The sequence below is a fragment of the Hippoglossus stenolepis genome, chromosome 19 (assembly GCF_022539355.2).
Source record: "Hippoglossus stenolepis isolate QCI-W04-F060 chromosome 19, HSTE1.2, whole genome shotgun sequence".
Lineage (NCBI taxonomy): Eukaryota > Metazoa > Chordata > Actinopteri > Pleuronectiformes > Pleuronectidae > Hippoglossus > Hippoglossus stenolepis.
Genome location: NC_061501.1, coordinates 5647307 through 5674195, shown reverse-complemented (window position 1 = coordinate 5674195; position 26889 = coordinate 5647307). Strand labels below are relative to the sequence as shown.

The 26889-nt window shown below is 43.6% G+C and overlaps 1 protein-coding gene across 7 annotated transcripts; it reads left to right on the top strand.

Annotated features, from left to right (window-relative positions):
• Positions 1–340: 340 nt before the first annotated feature.
• Positions 341–23192, top strand: pfkpa (phosphofructokinase, platelet a). Of its 7 annotated transcripts, none has more exons than XM_047337844.1 (23): positions 341–604; positions 3310–3383; positions 4046–4123; positions 4303–4492; positions 5431–5596; positions 6090–6134; positions 6255–6363; positions 7620–7715; positions 8447–8539; positions 9236–9361; positions 10446–10510; positions 10810–10879; positions 11706–11852; positions 13027–13097; positions 13196–13283; positions 15458–15610; positions 16852–17016; positions 17266–17327; positions 17714–17825; positions 19469–19568; positions 19893–19898; positions 21050–21155; positions 22312–23192. In XM_047337844.1, exons 1-23 carry the CDS (start codon positions 511–513, stop codon positions 22466–22468), a joined length of 2373 nt encoding a protein of 790 aa, XP_047193800.1. In that variant the 5' UTR covers positions 341–510; the 3' UTR covers positions 22469–23192. The 7 variants fall into 7 exon arrangements, with proteins under 7 accessions (XP_047193800.1, XP_034998451.1, XP_034998449.1 ...); XM_035142555.2 differs by lacking the exon at positions 15458–15610 and adding an exon at positions 14142–14294 and having other exon boundaries at positions 342–604; XM_035142553.2 differs by lacking the exons at positions 7620–7715; positions 15458–15610 and adding exons at positions 6576–6671; positions 14142–14294 and having other exon boundaries at positions 342–604.
• The last annotated feature ends 3697 nt before the right edge of the window (positions 23193–26889 follow it).

Sequence of the window (26889 nt, the reverse complement as noted above, 5' to 3'; positions counted from 1 at the left end):
ATGCACAAAGATCTGAGGCCTTTTTATTGCTGCTTGCAGCTTTAATAGATTGTCACCTGTAAATTGCTGCATTGCAACGCGGCCATCCCATCGTTGTATCACAGTAGCAGTGTGTGTGTCTGTGTGTGTAACTGTTGCCTTCCACTTGTTCTCTACACGGAGATCTGGTCAGATCAACTTTGTTTTGGATCCTGGTTTATACCCTTCAACTTCATCTGACACCGGGGATGACGTCCCGCCCACAAATCCGCTTCTTACCACCCCATTGGTTCAAAATCAAAGCCGGGCCACTAAAACCGAGCTCCCATTGGTTCGTGGCGACGTCAGTCACGCTCTGCACAATCTCTCCGTGCAAATAGACGCGTAGATGCGGAACAGAGAGGAAGAGAGAGCGAACAGAGGAAGAGGGGGCGGACGACCGGTGCCCTTCATCACTAAAGCACACGTTTATCCCGTTGTCGGTCTGTTGTGTCATTTTAATTAAGAGGAACTGGGACAGAGACCGTGAAAATGGCGCAGCCGGACACCAAGAAGATCTTCTTCGAGAACCTGTCGGGCGCGGGCAAAGCCATCGCGGTGCTGACGAGCGGAGGAGATGCTCAAGGTAAAAGTGTCCGGACACACACTTCCACAGGAGCGGGGCTGTGAGCGCGGACAGGCCCGCATGAGGGGGGGGGGGCGGACGGCTGGTCCCCGGGCCTGTCCGCGGTCTCTAATAACACCCAGAGAAGAGCGGGGGGGAAACTCGGTATCGCTTCCCTGCACCATTAACCCAGGAAGCCCGCGGGTTAGCATGCTAACTCCTGCTAGCTAACAGCATCCCCCGCCCCCGTCACTGAGTTTGGGGCTCTTTTTTTTGTGGCTGCGCAGCGTGACAGCAGCTCAGAGGTCTGCCAAGGTCGAGCCGAGCCGAGCCGGGCTGTCACATGCTAGTATTTATCACTGCACCACGGTGGACGAGCCCCAGTTGTCATTTAATAAACTCCCAGTCCGATTAAGTTGCATCGCTGGATCGTGACGGTCAGATCCAGGGGGACGACGGGGCCTGAGGTCGGGGGTTACAACAGCAGTGTCCAGCGGTGGGATGCCTGCATCCTGTGTACGTGATGAGCCGCATACAACGTGTCAAGGCAGGAAGCCGTGGTCATGTGGTGACAGCAACACGCCTACTAAAGCCATATGAAGCGCGTTATAATCTTATGAGGGGTAATCTCCATAGAAAGCACGTATGCAGGTTTGAAAGCGATGCAATCGTGTCATCTCTGTGAAACTCGAGCTGTGCTATTGATTGTGAGAGGAGCTGATCAGTATTCTGTGAAAACCCAGAAGTGCTGATCAAAGTGTTGAACTTGTGTTTTTAATGTGCTACAGTTCATTCAGGCACAGAGGAGCTCATAGCATAATAAAGTGGTGGTTCTGGTTTAAAGTTTCTATTTAAAACCCTCCTGATTACACAGCACCACACCAATTCAGACAGATCCCTCAATAGTATTTGGTGTTATTACTTTTCAATATTTTCCTCCTACGTTTATACTAGTACTAGTAACAACTTATTGTTGTTGTGTTATTACTATTGTCTTTGAAACTATTGCTGCTGTAACACTGCAGCATAAAGCACTTAAAAGCCCATTGGCCATCACCTGACATTAAATTAGCTCCTGGGGGCAACAGCCAATATTTTGGGGCTTCCAGTGTAGACAGTGGATATCCAGGCCCAGTCCTTACTTCACCGTACACAGTTTACAGTTTTCGTTTATGTTGGTTTATGTTTTGGTTCGTCTTTATCAACAGTTATCTGCTCATGAATGCAGACAGATGAAAAAGTTGATGGCTGATGCATTTTGGTGAATGTGTTCTGCCTCTTTTGCTCATCACACAGACTGTTAGGGCTCAAATGTGATTGGTAATTCCAAGGTGAGGTTATAGATGATGTGGCCAAATAGCAGTACATTGTAGTGTCTATGGACTTTCAAATCTAATTCAGGTGCCCCAGACAGAGAGGCACCAAACTTCAACTCTTTTGTGACGCAAGTAGAGGAAGATATACTGGGATGCTGCGTGAGACATCTTCAGACTTGGGGGGGGTGACAATTGCTCATGTTACTCTGTTAGCGTTTGTATATTGTTCCACCTTCTGGTCTCCTTGATGCATCAAGTCCACATTAAACTCTTCTGCAAAAGACATCAGCTGCTGTCAGAAAACTTCCATTACAATATGCATGCACATAGAAGAAAAGAAAGAGCCCATAGAGTTGGCCCCACAGGAGACCAATGAGGTGGCGGCATGCATGACAGGAGCTGAACGCCAGTGTCACAGGGTATTGTGTAGCCTTGGCTTTAGTCCTTCCACTCACTCAGGCAGGAGAACGTGTCAGTCATGCAGAATGAGACGGACAAACTTTGTGGTTGTCTGCTTCAATAAGGACTTTCAACCTCTTATATGATGTTTAAATTTTGGTTTCTCTTCCCCTATTCAGATCCAGTTTCCTCTCTCTTTGCTGAATTTGCTGTTCAGTTGAATGCAGTTATGTAACAGGGCAGTAGGTCACGGGCTGCTGCACTTGGCAGTATGGTGAATAGCTGGTTCTGTAACTTCATATGTAAAGACCATGTTTATTTTACCTTCCTGTATACTGTACCTTAGAGATTTTCACTGTCTAATTCTTTAATAACGTCTTTCCCACTGCCCTGATGGTCTTAAGGCATGTTGCTTGGTAACAGCAACACTTGGCTGCCTTACAAGCTAAAGAGAAAAGAAACAGTCCTTTCTTCTGTTGTTTATATCGCCTTCACTCAGCCAAGTTCCAGCCTGCCTGTTGTGGGTAAAGCATTATCTACTATTCTCTCTCTATGCCAGTGTTTAAGCTAACCTACCATTGACATTCAAGTCACAGAGCTGCGTCTCAGTGGTCACTGGGTTCACTGGGACTAACCACAGAGTAAATGAGAGGCCAAAGCAGCAGGAAAATACTTTTGACCAAAAATGGCTGTGTGCTGCTGTGGTGAGAAATAAAATGGTCCCAGCCACAGATTGACGGAATAAACACACACTCAGCCTTTGCTTCTGCACACACTAACACATTCAAGACACCTAAATACTTAAGGAGAGGGAGATAAAGTTTTACAACTGCAGTGACAGACTCTGCGACAGAGGTGAAATAAACGGCCATGTAAATCAAGATCGTATCTGCTATAGCTGAAAGCCGTGTGGTTGTGTCTCTCCCCACAGCTCAGCTACTTACCCTGCTCATCACAGCACTGTGCTTGTTTTATGGTTCAGATTTTGACATTTAATTCTCTGTCTTTCAGGGATGAATGCTGCTGTTCGTGCTGTCGTGCGAATGGGGTTATACGTGGGTGCAAAAGTTTATTTCATTCATGAGGTGAGCCCAATATTTTTATTGTTAGAGGTTTTAAAATCTATTCTGTATTTCATTGTCAGCATTTTTATTTGTTTGACTTAGTTTTTGCTCATCACTCAATTGTGAAGTACTAACGTGTATGAAAGGTGCTGGATGAAAGTCAAAGATGTATTTTAAATGACTACATCTCATGACAGGGCATCTTGTCCCTTTTGTTGCACATTATAAACAGAAGTTTCTCAGTCTATATGCATGATGTGTATATACAGGGATGTAGCAGATGTTAGAGGAGCTTTGGTGCTTGCGCATCCTGTGATCCCAGCACATCTGTGAATGTGGTGGTCCTGCTCGCTCACTGTGTTGTTACATAACATGACATGAGGCCTTGTGTGAAACGCCCCCTCCCACTCGGGCACCACAGTACTCTGGGTGTTCTCCTGCACGATTCAGGACATCGAGGATGGGCAAACGTGTAGTCATCCATATGTATTTATTGAGTTTCCAAATGACCCATACTGTTTGTACTGTTGTTTGATCTTGCTTGCAGTTGAAATACTTGTGCTGCAGTTTAGAGTGCACACTGCACACGACTCCAGCTATTTCCCTCAAGGTCGTCTCAGGTGTTTGATTTGTTTATTCACCAGGAAGCTTATCCTGTTCTTCTGTTTTTTTTCCTGAATCAGGGATATCAGGGTATGGTGGACGGTGGGGAGAACATAAAGGAAGCCACATGGGAAAGTGTTTCCAGCATGCTACAAGTGGTGAGTAATTGTCATGGGCAGCATTCCACACATCTAATGCAGTTACTGCCGGGGCTACAGAATCAGTTGCTCCCTCATCTGTTATAGAGGAACATGCTGGTCATGTCCCTAAAACAGGAGGCTATTTTTGTGGGTAGAAAGGTCATCGCTTATCATTGTTCCCACTCGTCTGCCCCAAGGGTGGGACAGTTATTGGCAGCGCCCGCTGCAAAGAGTTCCGCACTCATGAGGGACGCCTGAAGGCTGCTCACAACCTGGTGCAGTACGGCATCACCAACCTCTGTGTGATCGGCGGGGATGGCAGTTTGACCGGAGCCAACCTCTTCAGGGAGGAATGGAGTGGACTGCTGTCGGAGCTGGTCGGCCAAGGTACAGAGGAAAGATGAAGGCCCCTCCTTGGTGCTACTTTCTTACCTGACAATACAAAACCTGACAGTATTAATATTTTATATATAGAGGTAACTGTCAGATATTTGTTGGGTATAGGCTTTTTTTGTCACTTATTTTGTTCTCTTTTCTCATTCTGGCTGATGACAGAAACTGTTCCTTTTCAAACTCTTTGTAGGGCTGTCAATCCTCCTCTTTAATCCCATTTGAATGCATTTCCTTATTATATTTAATATTCTAATCATATTTTTTTTTACTTTTTATAAAACGTAACCTATCATTAATATGGAGCATCATGCTGCTCCTCTAAAGATTCAGGGGTCCTGTCTATTTATATCAATATCAAGGGATATTCAACATCTCGTCTTATATTCTCAATGATTTATTTATAGATTAGTGGAAATGATCTGTTAATAATCATTTTGACTTAAACCAGCAAGGCTGAGGTTGAGCTGCAGACCAAACACATCTATAAAATCAATAGAAATACATATATGAATAGTATTTATTTATTTTTCAATATTCAAATTATATACGACTTTTGAAAATTTTCCAAAAGGCCCAACTCCTTCTGATTAGTAGATAATTCCCATTTACATTCTATATTTTTATAAAAGATATTCACTGTAAATTATAGTGGAGTTGCTTAATATAACCTTCTGTTTACTCAGGAGATATGTGACATAGTTAGAATATTTATAAGAGTGACAGTAATTCCTGACAGTAAAGATAACATCCAGTAAAATATTCTGAAGGGGTTTATGGTATAAATCATTGATGTTTCTTTCAAAACAAAGCCGTGTTAAGGTTTTTTCCTGAGCTCATCAGTTTCCATTCCTGCTCACTCTTTGCTATTATGTCAACAAGCTGTGAGAGTAACCTGTCTGAACGACTGTAAAATAACCTGCGGATCCCTTTAGGTCTGATCGAGGACGAAGCTGTTCAGAAGAACTCCGCCCTCCACATCGTGGGGATGGTCGGCTCCATCGATAACGACTTCTGCGGCACTGACATGACGATCGGCACAGACTCGGCTTTGCACAGAATCATAGAGGTGGTGGACGCAATCATGACAACCGCACAGAGGTGAGGTGGTGGAGGCAGAGCAGGTGTATCCTTTAATGTGGTGAGGCCATCAGCAACAGTGCAAAGTCCATGACTGTGTCAGAGCCTCTTGTTGTGAAAATGTCAGGATAAACATGGACATCTGTGCAACATATTTAGCTGCTCACCACTCTTAATCCAATTTAAGGCCATGTTGTATCTGGAGGAAAATAAAGAAGCCAAAGAAAACATTCTCTTCACTGTCGGCATGTCAGGCATGTTTCCCTGTAGCTATTTCCGGGTCTGGGAATAGAAATGATTTGACTTTTTCCACTTGTCTTACCATATACATTAAGGTCAGACAAATAAATGGACATGTATGGTAATGAAAAGTATTGCAGTGGAATATTTCACCACATATAGGCTGGATTCTGCTCCATTTGCCGTCATCAGTCAAATGCCTGTTCCCCAGCACATGGGTCCTTTAGTTACATTCCTCCGTAACCAGTGATATTTTTCTGCTCTTACCTTTCAGTCACCAGAGGACATTTGTGTTGGAGGTCATGGGCAGACACTGTGGGTAAGAGTGGATTTCATACAAACTTTATATGAAAACTATAATTCCACAGAAACGGAGACTCGTATCACATACAGTGTTTATACACGCACTGTTCTGTCTGTGTGTTTTTTTTTATCGCAGCTACCTGGCCTTAGTGAGTGCCCTCGCTTGTGGGGCAGACTGGGTGTTGATCCCGGAGATGCCCCCAGAGGACGGCTGGGAGGACAAGATGTGTCAGAAACTGTCTGCGGTAACACCATCTCACTGATCTCCCCACAGTAAACCCAGTGAACCGTATTGTATCAGCCTGCACGCTGGGTGTTAATTGTTTAACTTTCCAGTGTTCTGCTTATCTCCAAGGAGTAAATCCAGATCAGAGAAGACTGATGTGGAGGAAAGTGTTAAGTCTCAGTTGTCTGACTGTGTTTTTTTTCTGGTTTGTAAATACAATCTACGATTCAGACCCGTTCCAGAGGCACAAGGCTGAACATAATCATAGTTGCAGAGGGAGCCCTAGACAGACACGGGAATTCTATAACCTCTAGTTATGTCAAGGAAGTGAGTACCTGAATGTAAAGAAAGGGGAAGCCAGAAGCATGGAGACCCGACTGATGGAAAACAGCTCAACCTAAACAGCCCAAAACATCCTTAAATATATATATTTTTTAACAGGATGTTGTTAGGAGTGGAAAAAAACAAATCTTCCCTCAGGTAAAGCCTTGTTTACACTATACGATTTTCAGTCCGAATTGACATTCACAGACGAGTTTTGCATGTGGGTGACCACAGCCCCCGATTGGAGCTCGATAGGCAGTCGCTATGTGTGAACTCTTCAAAGAAGCGATTAGAGTGGCTCGCTGACACATTAGATTCCAACCTGCTAGATATGTAGTCAGGGACAACTCTAGTCAATCAGATACTGGTTGAAGGTTAATGTTGTGGTGAGGTTCCCAAACTGGACAAACTAAACAACTTTTGAGTTGTTTTGACAACTGCAGGCTACCACAGGTTCTCTCTCATGTTTGGAAGGGGAGGGTGAGGTGAGGGGTATTCAGCTGCAACATGCAACCTCACCACTAGATGTCACTAAATTCTACACACTAAACCTTTAACGTAGTGTGGAGACCAGTCGGGGGTTTCTCCTGGTGAAAGATTGCGAGTTTGTTACCCCCTTCACCAGTCAGTCGTGTAGTGTGAGCTGCACAGCGATCGGACGGCTTTGAAAGTCGTGTAGTGTGAACTCGGCTTAAAATGCTGTATGCGAGACCTATGATAACACAGTGATGACAGGAAATAAGGCCTGCAGCACACTGCTGATTACAAAGTGCAAACACAAGCTGCGATGACATGGCAGCTTTTATCCTGAGAGATATCTGTTTGCAGCTCCTGGGGCTGTCGGCATCGTCAGGGCCCTCCTGTGCTTCTGAAAGCCTGCGTCACAGCCACAGTCTCAATTTTTCTGTCATGTTGTTTCTCCACCAATCCCCCTCCCCCAACTCCTTATAGAACCGAGCAGGGATGAAAAGGCTGAATATCATAATTGTAGCCGAAGGGGCGATTGATCATAGCAACAAGCCCATTACCACTGACTATATTAAGGATGTAAGTACGGAGCGTTGTGTGCGAGTGTGGCCAGTTCAAGCTCAGACTGCCTCCTGTATGAACTCTACCACTGTACTGCTGCCCTGGTGTGGCTTTGTTGCTGTTGTTTCTGGAATGCTCTGTCCGACACACTAGTTTGGTAAGACGGCTTTCACCATACTACTGCTCCTGCTGTCAGACCCCGAGTGGACACCCTCACTTAATCTCACCCCCAGACATTTGTACCCTCAAATGTCATGCATTTATAAAAGCTTCACACATAGTTTGTTGAATACGTTTCCATACGTTTCCACACGTTTACTGTAAATCTGCTCACAGGGGTTTTCACTGTATTTTACTACCTTCAACTAACTGTCCTTCATTTGTAAAGTATTTTATTTTCATCTTTCAGTTACCGAGTATTTCTCTTTAATTTAGCACTTCCTGCCTGGGACCCTGTGTAATATGCAGCACAAGCTGACAGCCCCCTATTAACATGACTGAAAAATTAGAATGGCTTGCCTGTGCTTCCCCTTTTCTTCAGCTTTTCTGTGATGTTGGTGTTTCAGTGTGTGATGTGTATCCATGTGTGTATGGAGTTTTGCATGTACATTCATTTTACCTTAAGCTGTTTTATAAATATGCTTGAGATGCAATAGTATCATTTCACATTAAGGGTGCGTTAGAATGAAAGGAATAATATCACAAGTTTCCATGATCACTGCTAAGCCCTGTATGTTTCATCCTCCCAGCTTGTCGTCAAATGTTTGGGCTTCGACACGCGGGTGACAATTCTGGGTCACGTGCAGAGAGGAGGGACCCCATCTGCTTTTGACCGCATCCTGGTATGTGCACCACTTCAACTCAAAGTGTGAATTAATGGTAGAGAAAGTTAATCTGTAACTATTCTGATAATCGATTAATCACTTTTCAGTGAGTCATTTTTCAAAAAATAACCAAACATATGCTGGTTGCAGCTTCTCAAATATCAGGATTTGTTGCTTTCTTTGTCACATGATACCAAACTAAATATCTGGGATCTTTTTCACAAATTAATCAAGTTAATAATTTTTTGTTTGCAGCCCTGCTAGAAAAGTGGCTGTACACCAATATTTGAACCATTAGCCTGTTCAGGTTTATCTGACTCACTTTACCTATAGTGCTCATATTGTTCTCACTGTAGCATTTATAGTAGAAGCTCTATATTGTTTACATTAAAGCTAATGCAGACATTATCTGTGAGCTCTTCATTTGAGGTTTGTTAGGAAAGGTTCAGCTTCCCAGAGCATTTCCTGCCTAATCCTGTGTGTCTGAAGAGAAATGGCTCCAGGTTTTAGGTTAAGTACATTAACAGATTTATGGCTCAGCATGTGCAGCACTTCATCGCAGGCAGTGAGCAGCTCATCCCTTCGGGTTTGCTTCAAACAAGCTCAAAAAATATTTTTTCTCCAGAAATTAAAACTTGACAAGTGGTTATGCATATAAGGGAGAAAATGAGGATAATGCATTTTTTATTTAATTGTGTGTGTTTGCTCACACAGGCCAGTCGTATGGGTGTGGAGGCTGTTTTTGCCCTGCTAGAGACCACAGCCAACACGCCAGCCTGTGTGGTGTCTCTGTGCGGGAACCAATCGGTGCGTTTGCCTCTGATGGAGTGTGTGCAGATGGTAAGTACTGGTCTGGGCTGGAGACAGGGCACACACACACACACACACACACACACACACACACACACACACACACACACACACACACACACACACACACACACACACACACACACACACACACACACACACACACACACACACACACACACACACACACACACACACACACACACACACACACACACACACAATTAAATATCAACGCAAGCACTCAGGAATGACTCAGAGAGGCAGAGTCAATGGGGACGAGGTTGGAGGAGCTTAAGTAATGATTACAAACAGCACAGCCCATTGGGTCTGGAGTGCCACTAATGTTCACAAGAGAGTTGCATTGTTGGAGACTGGAGAGGCTGGTGGGTCTGGTTAATGATTACCCAAAGCATTTGGCAGGATTGACAATGAATGCCCGCATGATGGTGATGATGTAATAGCAGCCCATCACCACAGAAACGCACAAAAGGATCTCTCTTGGTATACTCGCTCGAGTTGATTGGACTGTGACAGCACTCGGAAGAAACTGTTTCCTCTGTTTTCTGTTTTTAGATTTAACCCATTAAGAACTAAGCGCAGAATAAAAACAAAATCTAAAACCTACGAGTTGTTTAAAAACAACCTAAAACCTCAGGGTTTTCTGTAGAGCTAAGAGAATTGCCAACTTTTACAAAAAAAAATATTTCTCAGCCTGTGAAGCAGATAGACATGAAAAAAAAGATAGCTTAAACATCTGGCTTTCATTGTAAATCATTGCCATTTCACAAAATTAGGGTTAGGGTTAATTTGTTAAAAACCAACAAAGATGACAAACTCAGGCTTGAAACGCACATGGCTCTAAAGGGCAGATAGCAGTCAGTTTTATCACAGGTCAAACAAGGTTACATACTAGTTTGCATTTGGGTTATAACAGATGACATGTTTCTTTTCTTTGCACACTACAAAGACATTTTGTCTTACATGCACCAATTGTTATGTTTGTAATAAACACCGTAATATCACTTATTTCACAGATATAAACAAAACAGGGCAGAACAGGATATGAATGACTTAATACTGATTTCAAACTGAAAACACTGTTTTCTCTCAGACTCAGGAGGTCCAGAAGGCCATGGACGAGAAGCGGTTTGAGGAGGCTGTCAAGCTTCGGGGCAGGTATGACTGACGTCCTGCTGCGACCAATCCGATATCCCAAAGCCATCACTTCACTCAAGATCAAGACATCAGTTTGATGTTGCTCTCTGTAGACATTAAGCCGCAGACAGGTGCTATTTTAGAAACACCACCAGACTTGTTTTAACTCTGGATACAGTCAACAATCAGCAGAAAATTCACAATTAGGGATGCAGACGATTCAAAAAGCATTGCTATTTGTTTGCTATCATGAATCTTGACGATTGAAACTAATCCATGCATTTGTGTGAACATACCTAGTGTCCTGTGTTTTATTGCAGGAGTTTTGAAAACAACTTGAAGACGTACAAACTTCTGGCTCATCGTAAACCAGAATCTGAACTGCCAGTTGTAAGTCACCTCATGACACAGTGACATTTACTCTGTGTGTTTATGTGTGTGCTAGGAGCTGACAAAGGTGAAACTACTGTTTCTGTCATACAGTATGTCCCAGACACACCAGGAGCCTCCACCGTGCCTGGAGTGCAGGTTGTTGTGCAGGTTGTTTTCAGAGAGTCGAATTAGCCTCCCTGAGACACTTAGACGTTAAATATTTTATCGCTCTGTCCCTACACATAATGACTCAACTACTGCAGCCATGTTGTTCTGTGCTACTGCTATTTTCAGATCTCTTTTATCAAAAGAAGACTTCTGCAAAGAGGTTAACTATAGCATGCTTGTTATGCTAGCATCCGTCAGACAGTGTCAGTTATTTCCTGCCACTCAATAGAAACATAAGATGACTTGTTATTAGTCTGGTGATATCCACAGTGTATTTGCTGTGAAGACTATAACTGTAGTCACTGGTCTCTTCATATGGGGCCCAGGTTGCCTCAGTGATATCAGATGACACCTGGTCCCCGACCCCCCCGCTGAGGGATGACTTGTTCAACCCTGTCGGGAGCCGCTTTAGTCGGCTGCTGTGGCTCTAGAGGAGGCAGCTCACACTGAGGATCAGCGAGGTGTGGAGGCAGCGTGGCAGACTCCATGCTGTAGAGCTCGCCTCAGGGTTTGGCTCCCGCTGCATCTGCGATAATGACCACAGTAGGCGCAGCATGTAGCCGAGTGCAGACCAGGATTCGTTTATTGATTCACTCTGCAGAGCGTGAATAACAAAATCTGAAATAAACTGTCTCGCAAAGATAAAACTATCTACATCACATTTCACATGTTCCAGAGCAACTTCAATGTGGCAGTGCTGAATGTCGGTGCCCCTGCGGCGGGCATGAATGCTGCGGTGCGTTCGGCTGTCAGGGTGGGCATCTCTGAGGGGCACAAGATGTTCGCCGTCAGCGATGGGTTCGAAGGATTATCTAAGGGACAGGTGGGTACTCCAGCACTGATTTACTGGCACGTACACTCTACTATTGCCATTCAAATCTCCCAGGGGAGTCGCACATCCGGCAATAATCAAAATTTAACTATTACAGCTTAAATATAATGTGTATTACTGTCACACTTTAATCAATAGAGAATAATAGGAGAATTGGCTTAGCTTGATGAGAGGCAGGCATCACACAATCACTGTTAGCTCCCTGAATGAAGAATAATGAGGGAAACGCAGAGGATAATCTCCCCAGATTGATGTAAACCAATTTCCCGCATTTAGTCCCTGCTCAGCCGAAGCTCATGCAGTACTACAGTGAATAGACAGAGGGCAGCAGAGTGTTATGATTAAAACGCTTTTGGAATGATTAAGTGGGACGACCCCCCCCTTTTCTAACACTGACATATGGAGGGAGTGTTTTGTTTTGAACAAAAGGGTAAAAGCAGACAGTAGTAGGTGTGTGTGTGAACGGAAGTGTATCGTGTAAAGCTTTAATGTGGGCTGTCATCTGAGACTATTTTGCACTTTTGTTTTCCACTCCTCTTGTATCCTTTTGTGAACCTCTCCCACTTAGAAATCCTAAATCCCTCATCCCATATATATGTCATATATACAGAGTAGTTAATAAAACAATCTGACCTTTTATCTTCATTAAAATGTTTCCTGTATCACTGGTTAGTTCAACACCCTGTGTGTGTCCCTGCCAGCTGAAATCAGACAGAGCTGAACTAACCCCTTGGGAGATTAGATGAGTGAGAGTAATGAATTTCTATACTTCAGTGCTTTGGAACTCTCTGCTGCACACCTCTGTGATCTCACCGCTCCACTTCCTCTGTTTCATATGTGAGAGAGTGTCCAGAAAATTTACTCACATCCACACAATCTCTGCACTCAGACCCCGGGACGACGTGTTAGAAACTGTAGCTCACACAAAACTTTTTGAGTGTACAGAGGTTTGTGAGAAATGGACCAACAGCAACATAGAAACAACCCTTGGTGTAGTATTCATGAATTGTAATGCTAATAGATTGTTGTTTACTTTAACTACAGGTTTCAGCAACACTCAGACATGGATAGTGGGGGTTAATAAAGGATTTAAAATGTTATGGAATTAAGTTATTAGGCCCAACAAGACGTGTAAGATTCCACATTGGTGTTTTGTTCCCCACAGATCAGGGAGATTAAATGGGCTGATGTTGGAGGATGGACGGGACAGGGTGGATCTCTACTGGGAACCAAAAGGTAACGGTTTCAGCTGTGCATAGATCTGATCATTAAATTAAAAATGATTTAGTGATAAATAATAATCTTGTTGCTTCTCTTGTTGTTTCTGTCTTCAGAACTCTCCCTGCAAAGCATGTTGACAAAATTGCTGAGCAGATGAGAAAGAACAACATTAATGCATTGCTCATAATTGGTGGATTCGAGGTACGTTTCAAATTTTAATGACGAAGTTACATTCTCTTACATTTGTTATCCATAAGCTTATTATCTCCTGAGTTTTGAATTGATGTCACTAGTTCAAATACGATATTATACGATGTTAGAAGTTAGAATCAATGCTAACAGTATACAGTTAAAAGATTTATATTTATTATATTTACGTATATGTATTTTGATGCTAACAGTGTTGATCCTGTCCATCAGTGTTGTCCCATTTAATGTCAGCTCATCACCAAACAGCTACATACATAGTCATATGCATAGCTATGCTTCAGTAGAGCTAATGAGAGTAGCTGCATTATACAGTTGGTTCAGTAATGATTTTCAGTGCTTTAAATATAAATGTGTGGAGAGAAAATATGATCCTGAACTTAAGGCTTATGCATTATTTGCATTAAAAAGTCACCCTACATTGTAATTGAACTATAAATAATAATATTATCATTTAATTGTATTTGGAAACGGATCAGCTGTTTTTCTTCCAGTCATTTCACGCTCTCCCATTTAGATGCCCACCAGCTTTAATATTCCTGTGATGTATGCAAGTAAATTACTTTCATCTGTATGTACAGATGTGTGTGTATGTACGGATGTGTGTGTGTGTACGGATGTGTGTGTGTGTGTATGTTTCTGAGAGTGTGTACGTTTGTGTGTGTGTGGAGTTGTACCTGTCTGTTTCGCTGCTGTCCGTTGTGATAGACTTGGCTCCTCCCCTTGGCACGCTCCACTTTTGTCTCTCCCCTTCCTTCCTTGTGCCTGCAAGTAGCACCTCTCAAACTAAACCCAACCTGCTGAGGTTCCACCCTCCACCCCCACACTAAAGCCCTCGGCTCTGCCCTGCAGGCCTTCCTGTCACTGCTGGAATTGTTAACGGCGCGCGGGAAATATGACGAGTTCTGTGTGCCCATGGTCATGGTCCCAGCCACAGTCTCCAACAATGTGCCGGGCTCAGACCTCAGCATTGGCGCTGACACGGCTCTGAACGCCATCACTACTGTAAGTGATGGGGTCTGGCAACAAGAATAGTTGATCCCTACAACACACAGATACATATAAAGCAAGCACCCACACACACATGCACTTAAGCAGACAAACCCTGATTTCCACCAACACGATCACATAGCCAACCAGCCAGTGTTCGAAAAAGACAAATCACTGTGGATCACTTGGAAGGATTTCCTGTGAACATGGCATCTGTCGGCTACATCTGGTGAAAAAGTTTCTCTAAAAACACAAGACATTCAGCATAGAAAGACATGTCTGTCCTGTGAGGCTTGGCTGGTAAAGGTAAAGCCGCCGCTCCCTTCCCAGTCAGGTAAGTAAGCGAGTGGCAAAATGGAGGCATGCTGTGAGGTGCACATGTGTCATGGCCGCCATGTTTGCTCTGCCTGCCCTTCTCCCCGACTGTGTGTTCGTGTCCTGCCACATCATTAACCTCAAGATGAGTGGAGCATGTAGGTGTGACGTCGTTCTAATTATCTTACATATACTGCACAGCTACATAACACAAACTAACAGCCTGTAGTACTGCTAATATGGACTAGCATGTAGACTGATGATTCATTAACATCACACTGATTTGACTTTATTTGTGAATAATAATAGATATGAAAATAAAACAGCTTTGTTCTTGCTGTTTTGTTTCAAGCGTAATTCAAACTAACATAAATTTAACTCAATAAAACCAGTGGGAATTTAAACAGAAAATCCTCCGTGAGCCTGAATCTTGGCTCGTCCACAGTCTTGATTTCCTCCTCTTCCTGTGTGTGCTGACTCGATCAGTGCTTGTCCTGCCTGCCTGCATATAACGCACTGTCACAGCAGATATGGCTGACGTCACGTGGTTGCCCTGTTCATTGTCACTGCATCGAGCCGCCGAGGCTCAAAAACAACCTCTCCTCTTCCTCCATCTTTTCCTGTCTGTCTTCCCTCTCGTCTACTGTATCTCAATCACTGTCCTTGTACTCCTTCTCTCTCTTCTTCCCATTTTTCATCTCTTTACTCGTACTTCTGTCCTCTCTGCCAAAGGGAAGCCATAGCTGCTATCACACGGAAAGAGCCGGAATGGCAGGATACGCTCTAGCAAACTGAGAGAGGCTCACCCCCACCTCTCTCTCTCAGTAGCAGCTCTAATGCGTTTTCATATACTGCCGCTTCAGGCGTTTGAGAGTCTGCTGCAGCTGTATGAGGCTCGTGCTACCCATGAGGAGTTATGCATCCCGATGTGTATGCTGCCCGCCACCATAAGTAACAATGTACCGGGCACAGATCTAAGTATCGGGGCAGACACGGCCCTCAATGCCATCGTGGAGGTAAGGCATTCAAAACGCCACCAGCACACAGCTTCTTAGCGCTTTGTTCATGATTGCTTATGCAAAGAGGATGAAAATGACACATGATCTCAAGTATCTGTGCAGAGCTTACAATCAACAGACTATTTTAGAAGTGCAGTAAAGTGTCCCACAACCTCTATCTACCTTTATCCCAATTCATAGCTAGTCCTAACCACACTTCTAACATTACCCTCAAGTTTAGGAATAACCCAAACACTAAATATCTGTACTTTTTTTAAAGGGGGCACTCCATTGATTTTACACATGCAGCTGAGTGAGCTCGTCATGAGGACTACGACTCACTCTGTGAGAAAATCATTTGAACAACAATGAAGAGCAAAGTAAAAGGATGTGACAGGCATATAAATAATTATAGTGAAATTCAGTTCATTGGTTTATAATTGATGACACCGACAACAAATTTTCCGCCAACTTTCTGAGTTGTTGTTCTGACTTCAGATGTTCATTTGAATTTTCTCAGTCTGGAACAAATTTTTCATATTATTCCGACACCACATAAACGCAGAGTCGAAGAAAAGATGCCATTAAGTCGCATTATGGAAAATGTCGGATCCAGTGTTTTTGGAACCTCAAAGTCAGGATATCTCAACCTCTTATTAAGGTTAGACCGTTCCTCATTTCTACTAAGTAGCTGGAGTGCCCCTTAAACTCTGCTGCAACATTTGAAACCGTGGACATTTTACTGCCATAACAGACACCTGATATTAAACTGATTATTATCACTGGACAATCAAAATATAGTTTTAACATTAGATTAAATAGAAATTATAGTTTCCTTCTTTACACATGATTTTAAGTGTTTCTCAATTTACCTGTAAATCTCCAGTTTACCATTTGATGTGCTCTCTCATCCTTATGCAGGACTCCAGTCTCTAACTGGTGAAAGCAGTGTTTTAGCCTGAATCTGCCTGAAATGTTGAAATGTTGCGAGTTGACTCTTGTGCCGATTGATGAATAAGCATGTTGGCATTGAAACAAGTGTTTTGCCGTTGTTCTTCCATGTGGAATGTGTTACGTTAACTTTACTATGACTGCCAATCTTGCCTGCTCGATATGATTTTCTTGACACTTTCTTATCTTAAACATGACAGACATTTAACCGGAGGTAGCTTGAACATTTACACTAAGGCTTAACAATGATCAGCTTGTAGTGATAACTTAACATATACTAACATCGTGAGCTTGTTTGCACGTGTCAGACTTGTGACCGCATCAAGCAGTCGGCCAGTGGGACCAAGAGACGCGTGTTCATCATTGAGACCATGGGAGGCTACTGTGGCTACCTGGCCAGTGTCGGAGGCCTGGCTGCTGGAGCAGACGCTGCCTACATCTATGAGGAGCCGTTTGACATCAGAGACCTGCAGGTGACTCACTCACTGCTGTAGCGCGCACACACACACACACACACACACACACACACACACACACACACACACACACACACACACACACACACACACACACACACACACACCACACACACACACACACACACACACACACACACACACACACACACACACACACACACACACACACACACACGAACTCTCACACTGAAGCAGTGCCATCTACTGGTCAGCATTACACATATGTACTGTTTCTCCCCACAGGCCAATGTTGAGCATCTGACAGAGAAAATGAAGACGAGCATTCAAAGAGGACTGGTCCTCAGGTAAGAAAATGATATCATGACAAAAAAATATAGTAAATATTTTAGAAATATATAAGTAAATAATTTCCAATTAATAGATAATAGAGAAGAGGTGAAATTTACAATGACTATCTGTGATTTGTAATAATAAGCGACAACTGTTTCAGTACAAGACAAACAGCTGCTGCACATCATTGAATAAGTTATGTTCATCCAGCTCACATGTTATGTTTTCAAGCAGAGCAGCTTGTATTCAATAATAATCAGATCCAACACTGATGTAATCAGATAAACAGATTATGATGTAATAAAGTACATAAATGCGGTGTGTATATAGAGAACCTCCAGGATGCTATTGAATGGGTGCATGTAGACTCAAATGGTTCTGTTGTATTGTATGTTTATAGGAATGAGAACAGTAACGAGAACTACACTACAGACTTCATCTACCAGCTGTATTCTGAAGAAGGGAAGGGAGTGTTTGACTGCAGGAAGAATGTGCTGGGTCACATGCAGCAGGTAGGCCTCAACATACTGGTTACCGTTCTGTATACCAAACAATTCTGCCAGACTAAGCATCACCCTAATAAAGAGTTTCTCAAATTTGTATCTAGAATAGCATCAAAGGTTCAGTATGTAGGATTTAGTGACATCTAGTGGTGAATTTGCATGTTGCAGCTGAATCCCCCTCACCTCACCCTGACCTTCCAAACATGAAAGGGAACCTGTGGTAGCCTCCAGTTGTCATAGAAACTCAAAAGTTGTTTAGTTTGTCTGGGCTACTGTAAAAAACATGGCAGCCTCCGTAGAGAGGACCCGCTCCTGATGTAAATATAAAGTATTTAAATATAAAGGGTCCATTCTGGGTTAAAGAAAACAACAATTTGAACAATTTAGATGAAACACAATAGTGGAAACATCACTAGGATCCTTTTATATTCAGTTTCTGCCAATAGATCCTTTTCACCTAAATCTTACACACTGAACCTTTAATTTCAATAACGAAACTTACATTTGTCGTGCTGCACTTTTCTCTTCATCACAACATGAACACATTGACAACATTGCTAGACTGGATCCAGCCCATGCGCTTACACACTATGGCTGTAAGAAATGTTATGACATACAGTGAAGGGAAAAGAACTTGACAGGTTGACATTTGGACCCACTTCAAATATACATGAGGGAAAAAGTGAACGTGTAGTTTTGTCAAGAGAGAAAATCGGCAGCTTAAAGAAATCCACTGGGAAGAAAAACACAAACCTGAGGAGACACCTGAAGGCACCACACAGGAAGTGAGGTTACCTTACATTAAGATGTAACATTACATTGATGTTAAAGCAGTATTCAGACAAATTCTGAAGGCAGTGGTGGAACATTATGCGGTAGCATCTCACAACATTGGGACAGATGTGCTTGTTACACACAACATCTATTGAACTTCTCTCTGTCCTGGTAGAGGGATTCCTCCCTTGTGACCTCTGCCTGATATTAATCTATTATAAACTCTTAGTAATAGTGTTGTATTGTGTAATACACTAAGGTTGTTTTTTTATTATGTTAGACTGTACTGGATTTGCTAATGCTGCTGCAGTTTGACTAAGAATAGACTCATTCTAGGTCTCAACTAAAATTAGATGAAAACGTTCATTGTTTCCTGTGACGCAGGAAACTTAACTGAATATAAAAGCCGTGTGGTTGTAGTATTTATCTAAGGACTGAGAAACAATCTAAAAGACAAAATTAACACAAAATGGCTTTTTCATACAAACAAAGCTCTGCGTGCTTTGTTTTATTCCGGCTTTGTGCGTTTGGAAACAAACAACACTTTGCCCTGGGGGGGAATAGGTTGCGTCTGCAGGAATTAATGGGATACAGAAAAGAACAAATAAAGATTTAGAGATGTAGATTTGGGGATATCAGGAGCAAAACAAACACAACTTATTTTACTTAAAAATAAAAATAAAGTAAAAAGATAAAGGAAATGACACAAAAGTATTTAGTGTAAGATACATAAATAAATGCCAAACATTAAAATATCAACACAGATGCAGGACACAGAAGAATGGGTGGAATCACTGAGTTTAAAAATATAAGATATTCAGTGTTGTCTTCGTGTTGCACTGTGTGGTCGAGTGATACCTCTTGATTCCTTTTCCAAGGGAGGAGCCCCGTCTCCGTTCGACCGTAACTTTGGGACGAAGATCTCAGCCAAGGCGATGCAGTGGATCACCAAGAAGCTGGTTGAGACGTTCAGACAAGGTAGAGTGAACACTCCTCTGGAGTCAAATGAGTGGTGGTAGCTGACCCCCTCCTCCTCCCTGCAGAGACGTGCCCATTGTGAAGCAGAACTTTACACAGATCTGTCATGGAGTCAGTGTCTGTTATGATGTTTCGTTAATTATTGATCATTTATACCCAACAGTTTAAAGAGGAATCTACTTTTCTGATGGATAACACTAACGGATACATGATGTGATACATCTGATAAACAGTTACACACTGTGTATGTATAAAGACTACAATTAAAGTCAAAACTCCTCTTTGTTTTTTATGTCTATATCCCAAACACATGGATGACATAAGATGAAGGTAAATCTTTGTTTTTGTTTTCATGTTGGCTCCATGACCATCTGCATCTTACATATTTAGCTCCATGTCCCTGTCTGTCGTTCCCTCCGCCTCCCTGCCACATCTGAAGGAAGCACACCGCCTGTCCAGGCACATGTGGGGTGCAGCTACGATGCAGAATCAATCTTTTTCCTGCTCTGCCCCACATTTCTTTGTGTTTCTGTGGCACTTTTTGTTGCTTTAGTTGCTTATGTGTAGTGACAGTTTGTGGCCCTGTTCAGACCTGCTCGCAGGGGATCCAACCACAAGTGTTCAGCTCTAAGTCTGTCTGTTCACAACTAGAAATATCATACGTCTCCACATGTGTCTCCAGTGTTTACTTGTGATCAGACCTCACTTCCCTGCTCTGTTGCATGTAGCGATTGATCGGATCTCAAACGCGTCCTCGGCCCCATTCAGATGTGGTTTTACCATCTGTCCTCAGTGATCTGATCACACGTGCTCAGCTCAGGTCTGAATGCACTCAATGCATCCTGAGATCTGATCACTCAAACCACATTTGGAGGTGGTCTTTCTTTTACGCCACACATCAGATCAGATGTATTTTCATGTTTTCATATGATGATTTATTTGTGGCCACAATATCAGCACTGGTCACCACATAATGATTGATACTTTTCTTAAATTGTTAAAGTCTTACTCACGGCTGCACAAGATTCATTCAGACCCTCCCGACTCCGCTCGCTCTTGCTCGCCCCAACACTCGCACACACGTCTGGACACATCTGGAGGCTCAACTGTGTTTTATTACCAAGTGTGAACAGATGAACCTAGAGCTGTGAGATCAGAGAACTTGAGATCAGGTCTCTCAGGACAGATGTTATTACCATGTCTGAACAGGGCCGGTATCATCACCTTCTCAACTTTTCCATTGTATCAGTTGCACCTCCCAGCTGTAGTCCCCCTGTAGATCCTTTACGGAACAGTTATCTTCACAATCTTCCTGGTAGCCGCTAGCTAGAGGAACGAGTCGTCATCACGCTGTACAACCCCCGCCCACACACTGTAAATGTTAAGTCTGTGTCCTGTATGTTCGCGAGAGGAAAAGAGGGGATCTAAAACCCGTTCCTGCTCCTGCCTCCACCACTAAGTGCTGCTGTGTCTCCCTGCAGGCCGAGTGTTCGCCAACACTGAGGACACCTGCTGTCTGTTGGGGATGCGTCGCAGGGCTCTGGTCTTCCAGCCGGTCGTACAACTCAAGGGCGACACTGACTTTGTGTACGTATCACACTCACTGAACTTAAAGTCACTGTGGAGCACACGTTAGAGTGTCCCTAGTGTCCATAAATCTTTAAGTGAAACCAAAGCTAACAGCTGAACTCAAGCCAGTGACAAACTCACATTTATGAATTTTATTATTTGTTGAATAGTGCTCACAGACTGTATATAAATATAAATGACATGGCCGCTCCCAAATTTGACGCCAAAGCTTCTTGATCGCCAACTGGTGGCTGGCTGCAGTATAGGTCATAAAGCACCTCCTCCATGTTTGTAAAAGGGACATAGACCAAACTAAACAGATCAAAGTACATTTCGAGTATTTTTTTCTCAAAGATTTCACTGATATTTGTTTTCATGTTTCTGATAAGGTTGGTTTTAAATACTTATTTTGGCTTCATTTCTGTATAGTGTGAGGAAGCAGCGGTGCTTCGTCCATCTTTAAATACACAGCATACATATGATACAGTAAAGGAACTTCAGGCAGTGAGTGATCAAGGTGATAAAATGGATAATAAAAGGAGACGCATTTTACCATTGTTTTCTTGACTGTGGAGCCAAAACCAGGATGAGTGTGTGAAAATTAGTATGCAAATTATTCTTATTTATGTTTGAGCCTAAGTGATTAGTCTTTCAGTCAACACAAGTCAATCAACAAGTCCTATTAAATGCGTCGTGCTACTCGGCTCTGAACTGTGCTAATTTTCACTGTTTTCTAACTCTAATTTATTCAGAAAATAAACAGCAGATTATTTGATGACAAAACATTGTTGGAGACCTCATTTATTGCAGTAATTGTAAATGTCAATTTGAACACTGGTCTAATACGACATGATGATGCAGAGTCCTGCACTGGGTTCCCACTGGTACCATTTGATGTGGGGGGCTTTGTATGTGACATGTGTGTTTAATGACAGGGAGAGGTCGGGTTACAGGTCATATGGTAATGAGTTGGGGGGGATCCAGATTTAAATGAGACAGAAATGTGCAGGGGGGTTGTGGGTTTCCAAAAATGGACCCAAGCAGGACTCTGAGCTGATCTCTTTACTGCCCCCCAGCAGTCAGAAGAGACATTACATCTGTTCCACATGTGACCATCAGACGTTAATGTTAGAGTTAGGACCCCAGTAATGAGGTTTCCCCTTTTTGTCTACAGCCACAGGATCCCCAAGGAGCAGTGGTGGCTGAAGCTGCGTCCCCTCATGAAGATCTTGGCCAAGTACAAGACGAGCTACGACGTCTCGGACTCCGGTCAGCTGGAGCACGTCGTACGCAACCGTCCCAAAGAGTCGGACGCTTCAGGAGCAATGTGAAAGGCCCCCTGCGCTGCACGGGGGTCTGCGACGTGTGGTCTGTGTGTAAGAGTGAGGGTGTGTGTGTGTGGGCGTCAGTGTGCGTGTTGTAAAAGAGCTCCAGATACCACAACCAACCGTGTTCAATGCCCGTCTGTGTCATTTCCCTGTGTGTGTCACTCTCCATTTGAGTCCTGAAGAACTCATGTGTTACTCTGTAGGCTCTGCAGCGCTCCTTATGGACACACACGTGTACGCTCGGACACGCCGTACACACACACACACCTGTCCGGCCGTGCACTTGTGTGTCCTCGTTGCCCTGGATGTTTAGTGTCAGCGTTGTTAGCAAATTGCACTTTCCCTGTCTCCAGTCGCATGAGGACAGAAACGACACTGTATCTTCTGTACAAACCAGTGTGTGAGTGTGTGAGTGTGTGTGTGTGTGTGTGTGTGTGTGTCTGCCTAGAACCAGTGAGATGCTCTGTATATTCAGTCAGACTGACGCAGTCTTACTGCTACATGTCTAGAGAAAGGCGTGCTGCGCTTCACACAGAAACTAATATTTATCTTTTTAACATTGTTATTATTTTGCTTGTAATCATGGGTATATATATATATATATATATATATATATTAACTGTCGGCACTGCTGTACTGAGTAGCTGTCTGTCAAACTGCACCAACAAGATAGATGTCAGAGAATAATGTTTCCCACAGATTAAAACCAGACAGTGTAACCTGCTGAGTAGTGTCCCTGGATTTATTTCTCTTGATTCATTTATCAACCAGTTCAATCACTGAACATCTCATTTAAGTCGTAAAATCATCAACTCATATTTACAGTTTTTTTGTCCTTTGACTCAATATGTTAAGATGATAGAAGAATAAGGGAAAGTGCTCAGTTCATCCAGAGCCTGAGCACCTGGACGTCTCAGGGAGTGGAGGGAGTGAAGTACTAGAAGGAAGATCATTTCCATTTTGATCTTTCTCATCATCACTAAACCTGAAGAAGTCAGATATGAGTGCAGGACGTACATATGCAGCTTTGCCTCCACCAGGAGGGTTATGTTTCACCCCTGTGTGTTTGTAAGCAAGATCACACAAAAACAACTGAACAGTTTTCCATGAAACTTAATGGGAGATGGGACATTGGCCAAGAAAGAATTCAGTAAATTTTTGGTGTGGATCCAGGAAAGATTTCTCACTTTCTTGCGAGATAGGGCGTCTTTTACCATATTCATCAAATTCTCTTTATCTGCCCTTTATGAATAAACCAGACATGTTTAGTGGACTAATATTTGTGAGTGTGTGCAATATGGTGCAGATCCAAATTTAACAGTGGTTCAGAATTGTTCTAATCGAGAAAAACAGGATCAGAGTGAATCAGTTGTTTCTCCCAGAGACTCTCGTGGTGTTTATATATTCTACATCAGAGCCAGCAGATGGCGGCAGAGCACCGTCGCATCCCCGGGTGTCCGGGTTCACCGGGTCCACAATGACACGGATTCCCTCCATCACAGGCTGTCCACTCCTGCCTCTCACACGTTCACTGCATTGTGGTTTAGTGCTAAAGTAGATTAACTGTGTGTGTGGCCATAATTAGGAATTAATCTTATCATTTGAAGGAAAATTTCAATTTCCCACGGGCATATTAATTGTGTATACATGTAATTGGGCATCTTTTTTTTCCCGCCTAAATGGACCTCTTTTCTTCCTTAACTGCAAGTAATTACACGCATATACATCCAGGCTGAGGCCATCGCTCGGCGACAGCGCTGTGACGTGAAGCGTAATTTGAGGAAAGAACACTACCCGAATCACCTTTACTCCCCGTAGACCCAGCCAGAATAATTATCATCCCCGACTTAAAGCGGCGTGGTTAATTCCAGCCCTCACGACAACACATCTGCACAAAAAGACTCGACGTTTCCCCGTCGCTGCAATTTCCTCGGCCCCCCCGGTGGGAGCGCCGCTCATTGTGGAGGCATTTTCATGTCGCTGGCTACTTCTCCCCGAGCATGAAATTAGTAAATCCAATAATTTGGGTTGATTTAAGAATGCAGGGGCCGACTGCAGGGTCACATGCACATTGGTAATCAATACTAATCACCATTTCACTCCCCCTCCCCACCACCTTTAGACTCACATGTGAGTCTGATCTCATTGGACTGATTAAAGGCTGCAAATGAAGGGTCCTGATTCTCATCAAAGGTTCGCCCCGCACGCTCCCGAACTTTGTCTTCGTTTAATTTTACATCGTCTTCGCACAGAGCCCCAGCTCCACGTGGCTGAGCAGTGAATCTCCAGAATAGCACGTGAACTTTGACCTTTTCAGATTAAAAGCACATTCTCCTTCCCTCTCACACGGTCCAATTTCACTTCTAATGAACCACAGTGGCTGGAAAATTCCGGCGCCTGTAATAAGTCGTGAAGAGCAGCCGATGTTGAAACAGACGACTGCATAGGTATTGCGATAACAATGGCAATGAGAGCCAATAAATCCTGGCTGGCTGAAGATCGAGAAAGCAATATTTTTTTTTTTTACCAAATGAATCACACATGTATGACATTCAGAATTAATATTTATGAACAAATAAAATCGATGCAAAAAACATTTGCGCATAATACGTAGAGGGGAGAGAGATGAAAAAGCGGAGAACAGCAGAAGTTATAGATTTGCCACGGTCCCCATTGGCTGCATTGAAAACGTATCCCTCTGCTGGTGCTGCATGGCTGCCAAATAAACAAGGGATTTGATCCACCCCCAACACACACACACACACACACACACACACACACACGAGACAAGCTCTGCGTTTAAAACAAGTCCAGCTAGCTACACTCCCACTTTAGGCGCCCTGCAATACTAATAATCTGAGATTCTCCGTCTGACGATTAAGACGCCCATGGAGGCATGGAAAGATCTCAATTCCATTATCGTCTGTGCTGCTTCACTCTGTCCACTGAGCCTTTACTTACTTATTAGGACGAGTCTGCCGTATTTTGTTAAGGGAAACGATTATTGAAATCCGCATGAAAAAAGGCAATTTCCCTCGTTCTCTCTTTTCCTTCCCCCTTTGCTCCCTCACTCTCACACTTCATTGGGATCAGACAGATCTAAAGAATGGCATTTGCGCACTAATGAAATTCGCTCTGCATCATTTCCGATGTTAATCTCCGCATGGAAACCGACTCGGGAGTCTTTATTTACTCGTTTGCATGTGACAAACGGTCAGAGTTGACTTGAATTTCGCCCCCACCCCCACCCTCCCCCATCCTGTTTAACCGAAGCTACAGGCTGGGAGCGTCGGCCCGGCTCGGAGACTGCAGCTTCCACTTTGATGTATTGGAGTTAATATCTTCCTGACATTTCTCAGGACAGATTTTCATCACTGGATTCATCTGTACTTTTGGGGCTGTGTGATAAATGAGTCGGGACATTCATTTTCCTCCCCTCATCTCTCGCCTCTGTGCAGAGAAGATGTGTGTGTAGGTGTAAATATGTATCTGATGTGGAGACGCTGGGGTGTGAATCCTTGCATGAGGTTTGGTCTCCTTGTGTGTGTGTGTGTGTGCATGTGTTTTGTATATGTAGCCCCCAGTAGCTCAGAGTGAGCCGGAGTCTGGCGTGAGCATACTTGTGACACGAAATAGACGGCGGCGTTAATGGAACTGACGTTAATTTGACAGAGCGCTCAGTAACATGCAAAGTCACTCACAGTTCATAAGAATAATATTAACTCGGCATTAACATGCACGGCTGTCTGTCGCACCAGATGCCGAGCGCTTTTTGGAGAGAGAGAGAGAGAGGGAGAGAGAGAGAGAGCTCTGCAGCAGCAGCCCTCGTCTTTCTGGGCCACGGGTGGATGATGGCTGGAGTTTATATGCAAGAACGAGAAAAGCCTCATTCTTAGTGTGTTGGTGCTGACACGCTTGAAACTCCTGTGCTGTGGCTGCAGGGAGACACTCTGCACGGCTGTCATCCAGCAGCATTCTGGGAATAGCTAAACGCAACCTGACGACGTAAAGGTTGTGGTTCGGAAGCCGGTTTGGACGTAAAAAACACTGCACGGCGGATATAGCTTTTTCCACTTGATGAACTGCTGGCATGCCCTTGAGCAGAGCAACACACACACACACATATATAACAGGTGTAGCCAGTGGAAATGCTGAGGGCTATTTAGTCCCAGCCATTAACACTAATCAAAAACCACTTTACCTGATAAGAACTGCAGGGATCGTCTACCCAACTACCGGCGCCCGCATCCCTCTTCGCGAGTATTGACCTGGCCTGAACAAGGTGCCACTAGTAAGAACCATGAGGGTGATGAAGAGATAGAGGTGAGAGCGCTAATCTGTGGCAGAGAGCGAAAACAGGGAGCGTTCGGCTGCTGAGCTGGACGATCGGAACGCGATCTGTCGCAGGCTGAACAGGTAAGAAG